General features: G+C 40.1%; 1 protein-coding gene across 1 annotated transcript in view; it reads left to right on the top strand.

The window, feature by feature from the left end:
• Positions 1-3,013: 3,013 nt before the first annotated feature.
• Positions 3,014-6,000, top strand: part of IGF1 (insulin-like growth factor 1 (somatomedin C)) — a 56,521-nt gene continuing 53,534 nt past the window's right edge. Inside the window, exon 1 of the mRNA XM_012650259.1 lies at positions 3,014-3,340. Within this exon, the coding sequence (XP_012505713.1) occupies positions 3,278-3,340 (63 nt within the window). The 5' untranslated portion in view covers positions 3,014-3,277. The remainder of the gene's footprint in view (positions 3,341-6,000) is intronic.

Raw genomic sequence — 6,000 nt, 5'->3', positions numbered from 1 at the left:
CAGCCAGCCTATCCTTTAAGGAAATGAACAACTTTTTTTTTTTTTTAATGAAAAGTGTCAGAAGTCTGCTTTATGCAAATACACTACTCAAGAATGCTTTAGGGGAGAGTTATTTATATCCCACAGGCATTACACATGCAAAAGGTGAAACTGTGAATCTCTGAATTTCCAGGAGTGGATGTTCTCAGGATGAGCACATCCTTGCAGTTAGCTATTTCAGTGACACACAATTCCCATAACTCACTGTCAGATTTTTCCAGGCAGGAGACGACATTTAGTAATTTTAGAATGACCCTGGATGTTTCTCTCCAATGGGACTTCATGACCTGAACTTATTCTGGGCATTAGATTTACTACCACCTTGGACTCTCTAGTAATAGGTGCATTTGTTTCTTTTTCTCCTAAAGAGGCACAGAACTCAATCATCAAACAGTAATCGTGTGGCACATTTATTGCTCTTTCATTTTCATATTGACTCCTGGAACTGGCAGAGAAAATGGCCATTACTCTAAAAATTATTGCCCTGCTCTGTTGCGGGCTCCCCAGAAGTATAGACCATTCTCCAAATTGAAATATACATTAATCACTTCAGGAAATTGCTTCCTCCATTGGAAACTGATAGCTCTCATCGGAATGTTTCCATGGCACAGCTGATGACAATTACGATTCACTGAAATTTCAGTTTTCTTTGATTGTGACATAAAAACTGGGACATAAATTAAAACCTAATTATCCTTTAAGGGTAATTGGGGTTATAAAACCAAGAGACTGTGAGTCAGTGTGTCGATATCGTAGGAGTGCAGTGCCTGATGGAATGGTATGTGTTCTGTCCCCAAAGCAGCCTTTCATATGAAATGGTTTCAGATAAGGTGATCTGTGCACCGGGGGTGCCAAGAGAGCACATCAGTCTGAGTGACAGACTTGGAGAAATATAGTTAGCTTCTAGGACATCTTGGAACAATTAAAGTATGCTAAAACTGTGATAAGAAGGGGGTAGAACAAAGACCTGGCCTTCACCTGTGAAGGTGCCCCGTGGTAGAAAGAGGAATTCATGCCGAGACTCCAGCCAGTACCTGACTCTCCCGACTTGCAAAAGAAGGTTCTTTCTCATCTGGGAGACAGGTGAGATCAGCTCTTTGGTTCCATACCATCTACATCATCAAAGTCCCTTAGAGAAGGATGCACTTTGTTTTTCACAAAGGGAATGATCTATAAAAGCTGCAGAAAAAAAGAAAGATTTTTGGTAAATAAAGTCATAAATCAAGTGTGCCAGGATAGTTTGTTAGAGGAAGCCATGGATTATTCTCCTGCAGATGCCTACCGGGCAACCTCTTGATGAAGCCTCTTTGTATACACTTTAGGTCAAATCCTAGCCGCTGAAACTTCCCAACTTTATACCCAAAGCCTCTCTTGATCCAATCCGGCTCCCCCAATCTGGATTTTCAAAAAGGTTTCACTTCCCCGTCTTCCCAGAGAATTTGTAGCTCCCTCCCGGTTGTTCACTGTTCATAGTTTTAAAAGAGCACATACATGACGGTAACATTTTCCTTGCTGTATCTGCCACTCAGCTGAAAGTCCCTGGGGGGCCTTGACTGTATCTTACTCCTCTTCGTTTCTCTAGAGATACATGTAGTTGGACACACAGTAAGAGCTCACAAAATGATGCTGAATAGTGCACCACGGAAACAACATGATTCCAGACTTCTACCTTTTATTTCTGGAAGGTAAATATTGCTACAACGTATTAACCACGCGGAAGACTTGACCAAATCCAACTCCCTTTCAAAACCAAACAGGTTTTCTTCTGAGGGTACCCACCTCTACAAATTTCGGGCCACAAGACATCGTAAAGAGCCAGAGGAGAGTTTCCAGCAGACCTCTATTTTCAGTTTGTGTGTCAGTCCCCTGAGAATCACAAGAAAAATAATGCAAAGGCCAGGTTATTTCCCCCACTCCTGGGAAACCAGGCCTGGAGAGATATCTATGGAAAGTGGTATGTCTGCTCTGGGCTTTTGCAACCTTATTTCATAATCCACTTTCTTATCTACTGCTTCACAAAACCAAAACCAAAGAGAAATAGGTACAAACTGTATCAACAAAAGATCAGAACTTAATTCTCAATGGCAAAGGCAAGTGTACATTATAAATAGCGAAACAGCTGGCTTGGACCATGTTGCCGGCCACTTACCCAGCTGAGGGATTTGAATGACATCATAACCCTTGAGAGGGTATTGCTAGCCAGCTGGTGTTATTTAGAATACACAAAAATTGGAGAAAGAAAACACACACACACACAACGTACACACACACACAGAGGTTCACATTTTGCAGAAAAATACAAACAATGGAAAAATAGTTTGCCCCTCAGGTGCCCTTCCCCCAGGGTTGTGGGGTGTGGGTGGTAATAGGTAGCCCAGTAGAAGAATGGAAAAAAAAAGATTTTATTTTTCAGTTGGTTTTATAGCTCAGCATTGTCTTTGCCTCCTTGCAGGCAAAAAGTCTGAGACAGTGTCCTGACCGGAGACGATACAATGCTGCCTGCCCCTCCTGTAGGTTCGAGGAAATGAGATCACTCCCCTCACTCAGCAACTAGGACAAGGGGTCATCAGAGCGCTGTCTTCCAACCTACTTTACCCCAGTCACTTCGGGGTTAAAATTGTAGGGATTGCTGGAGATGGTCTTTTCTTCCTTGCTTTTTTTTTAATTTTGCATTTGCTCTAGAATGTAAAATTGCTCACCCATCCCCCGTGTATATTACTTTCATCCCGGTAAGGTGTATTAGCAGACGTGTGTGTCTTTATGCCCAGTAAAAAGTTAATCAGGGAACAGATCCTTATTTTCTATGGCAGCATAAGTATTTTAATGTCTCCTAACCCTGTCACTAACACACATTCTTTTAAGGGAAAAAAATGCTTCTGTGCTCTAGTTTTAAAATGCAAAGGTATGATGTTATTTGTCACCATGCCCAAAAAAGTCCTTAGTCGATAACTTTGCCAGAAGAGGGAGAGAGAGAGAAGGCAAATGTTCCCCCAGCTGTTTCCTGTCTACAGTGTCTGTGTTTTGTAGATAAATGTGAGGATTTTCTCTAAATCCCTCTTCTGTTTGCTAAATCTCACTGTCACTGCTAAATTCAGAGCAGATAGAGCCTGCGCAATGGAATAAAGTCCTCAAAATTGAAATGTGACATTGCTCTCAACATCTCCCATCTCTCTGGATTTCTTTCTGCTTCATTATTCCTGCTAACCAATTCATTTCCAGACTTTGTACTTCAGAAGCAATGGGGAAAATCAGCAGTCTTCCAACACAATTATTTAAGTGCTGCTTTTGTGATTTCTTGAAGGTAAATATTTCTTACTCTTTGAAGTCATTGGGGAATTTTATTTAAATTGTGTACTGTTTGCTTCTGCCTAGAACTGTTATTCACTTTGAAATTTTTCATTGTTTCGGAACTGGGAGTTATTTATAAATTGCTGAATATGCAATTCTGTGAGATCTGAAAAAATATCTGGGGAGATGGATGCATTTGCACAGATATCTGTAAGAGTAGAAACTATTGCAAGGTACTTATGCTAAATCCTCCACTTCTTCAGGGCTTCCATGGTGTTATTATAGAAGATTCCTTTAAATCCTATCTATGGCTGAGGGACATAGAGCATGGATATGAACTTTGGGATTTTTTTTTCTTTTGCAGGTGCAGATGTTTTATTTTTAAGACCATGTTCGTGTGCATGCATGTGTGTGTGTGTGTGTGTGTGTGTGTGTGTGTGTGTAACTTGTCAGGATTTTATTTATAAGGCATGCCACATACAAAGAGTTACATTTTAGATGATATTAAAGCTTTTAAATATGATCCTTGGAGCTAAGGTCCCGGAACTCTATGCTTATGCCCAGAGAGTTAGAGTGAAGTTTAATTTGTTCTTCCGAAAAAGAACTCCTTGACAATTCTTGCTGACCTTGCATATCAGTATAATTTAAACAAATGTGTACTGTATATGGAAAGCAGAAACTTTCTAGTAGCTGTTTGCCAACTTTTCTCTTCTGAAGAGGACTTTCATGGGCGAAGTTTGGACTTAGGGTTTTGTGTTGTGGAACTCTGATTTTATACTCAGTGTTGTAAAGTCTCTTTAGGTAAATCTGGCTGCTGTTGTCAATGCACCAACTTCTCGTTTCCGATCACTGGCCCTAGTTCTAGTTTCCGTTCTCAGCAGAATTATACCCTTCAAGACTTGTGTTTTTTCCAATTTGCACGCGCTTTTAAGCCACTGTCACTGGCTCCACAGACGCAACCGCCTGAGGGCTCAATTCATAAAACATCTCTGCCACTTAGTGCAACATTCGTTCACTGCTTTCAAATACTGCACCACTAGGACTTTTCTTAGTCAAGTAAGTGGCTTAAGACTTAAGGATACCCCCTTGTCAGGCACCTGATTCTGCTGTTTCTGAGATGCCAACGCATGCTAGCCACCTTGCTTTACAAGAGATGAAATCAAGATGCATATGTACTATGTGGTCTGGCAGCTGCGGTTTTTGTCTCCCTACTTAAATGATCATAAAAGAGACTGTGGAATATTATCTCTGAATTAATTACAAGTTTAGAGAATTGTCTCCAAATTCACTTTTCGTGCTGTGAATGTATCCTGAACACTTCAGAAGCGGAGCTAGTAATAAGTTGTTACGTTTTCCTGGCTTGAAGCAGGAAGTGGTTTGAGGGAGCTGCATGGTCTTTTGAACGTAATTCAGTGAGTAAAGGTGTCCTGCCTAAAGGCAGAACTCACAAGCTTTGTACTCTGAGTCTCAAGGTATTTCCAAGAGAGTGGGGGTGGGGGAAGGGAGAAAGGGAGCCCACTGGAGCTTGGGTCACTATTCTGGGAGGCTACAATAGGCACACAATGGAAATTGGTGGCTTGATTGGGGGGAAAAGATTGATTTAAATCCCAGCTGTGCAATTTGCTCATTATTTGAATGGACAAAAGGCAGTTTACCCAGGCTCATAGAATACCTGCCTGGGTGTCCAAATGTAACTAGATGCTTTCACAAACCCCACCCACAAAGCAGCACATGTTTTTAAGTCCTCAGTTTTCTATCCACATCAGCCTCATAATACCCACCCTGACCTGCTGTAAAAGACCTGGAACAAACAAAAATGATTACACCTACAGTGAGTATTTTCTTATGACTCTTGCCCTCAAATTTTCCTGGGCATTTTCATTGTAGCCCAGACATCTGGAATCAATTGATATTCCATTTATTTAGGATAAATAAGAAAGGTCTTTTAAAATTGGGATTTGTGAATGATTTTTAAGGAAAAGTGTTCTGAATGTTTTTTCTTTTCTCTCTTCTCTTTCTGATCCTTCCTTCTTTTCTCTCTATCATATCTTTGCTTTCTCTCTATTCATTTCTTTTGTGTTTGGCAAAATAAAAGGCCAAGGAAACGATGAACATATGGGGCCACTTGTTTCATACTTTTAACTCCTAAGCAAGTTCGTTATTGTTTTCTCTTTTTGGGAACATAATGTGATACATTCTCTGGTTCTCTGTGGGTGTACTGGACTGTTCCCTAAACTAAAGGAAAATGCACTAGAGGTTCTATCTTGTCCTAGAACTATAAGTACTGATACTTATCTGACATATAACTCAGAAAAGAAAGAAAGGAAGAAAGAAAAGAGAGAAAGAGAAGAAAAAGAAAAATCTATAAAAAAACCTTAAGTTCTTAAATGTTAGAGATTTATATGTATTGCTGGACTTAAATGTGTTATACCAGAAATAGCTATTAAAAATATAGTTTTGACATCTAATGAAGTTCTAAATTCACTAGGGCTATAAGTTGAATATTTTTTTCCCCTAGATTTCACAAAAACTGAAGAACTTGAAGGCATCTACAGTGGCAGGTGCTTAGTCTTCAGCAATACTATAAACTCAACAAAGAAGGGAGGGGTGGAGAAATAGGATTGTTGAATAGTATATTTTCTAGAACTGGCCCATTGCCAGAGTGTGGGGGTA

Source organism: Propithecus coquereli, unplaced genomic scaffold, assembly GCF_000956105.1.
Source record: "Propithecus coquereli isolate 6110/MARCELLA unplaced genomic scaffold, Pcoq_1.0 Scaffold316, whole genome shotgun sequence".
Classification (NCBI taxonomy): Eukaryota; Metazoa; Chordata; class Mammalia; order Primates; family Indriidae; genus Propithecus; species Propithecus coquereli.
This window is presented reverse-complemented; position numbering and strand designations above follow the sequence as displayed.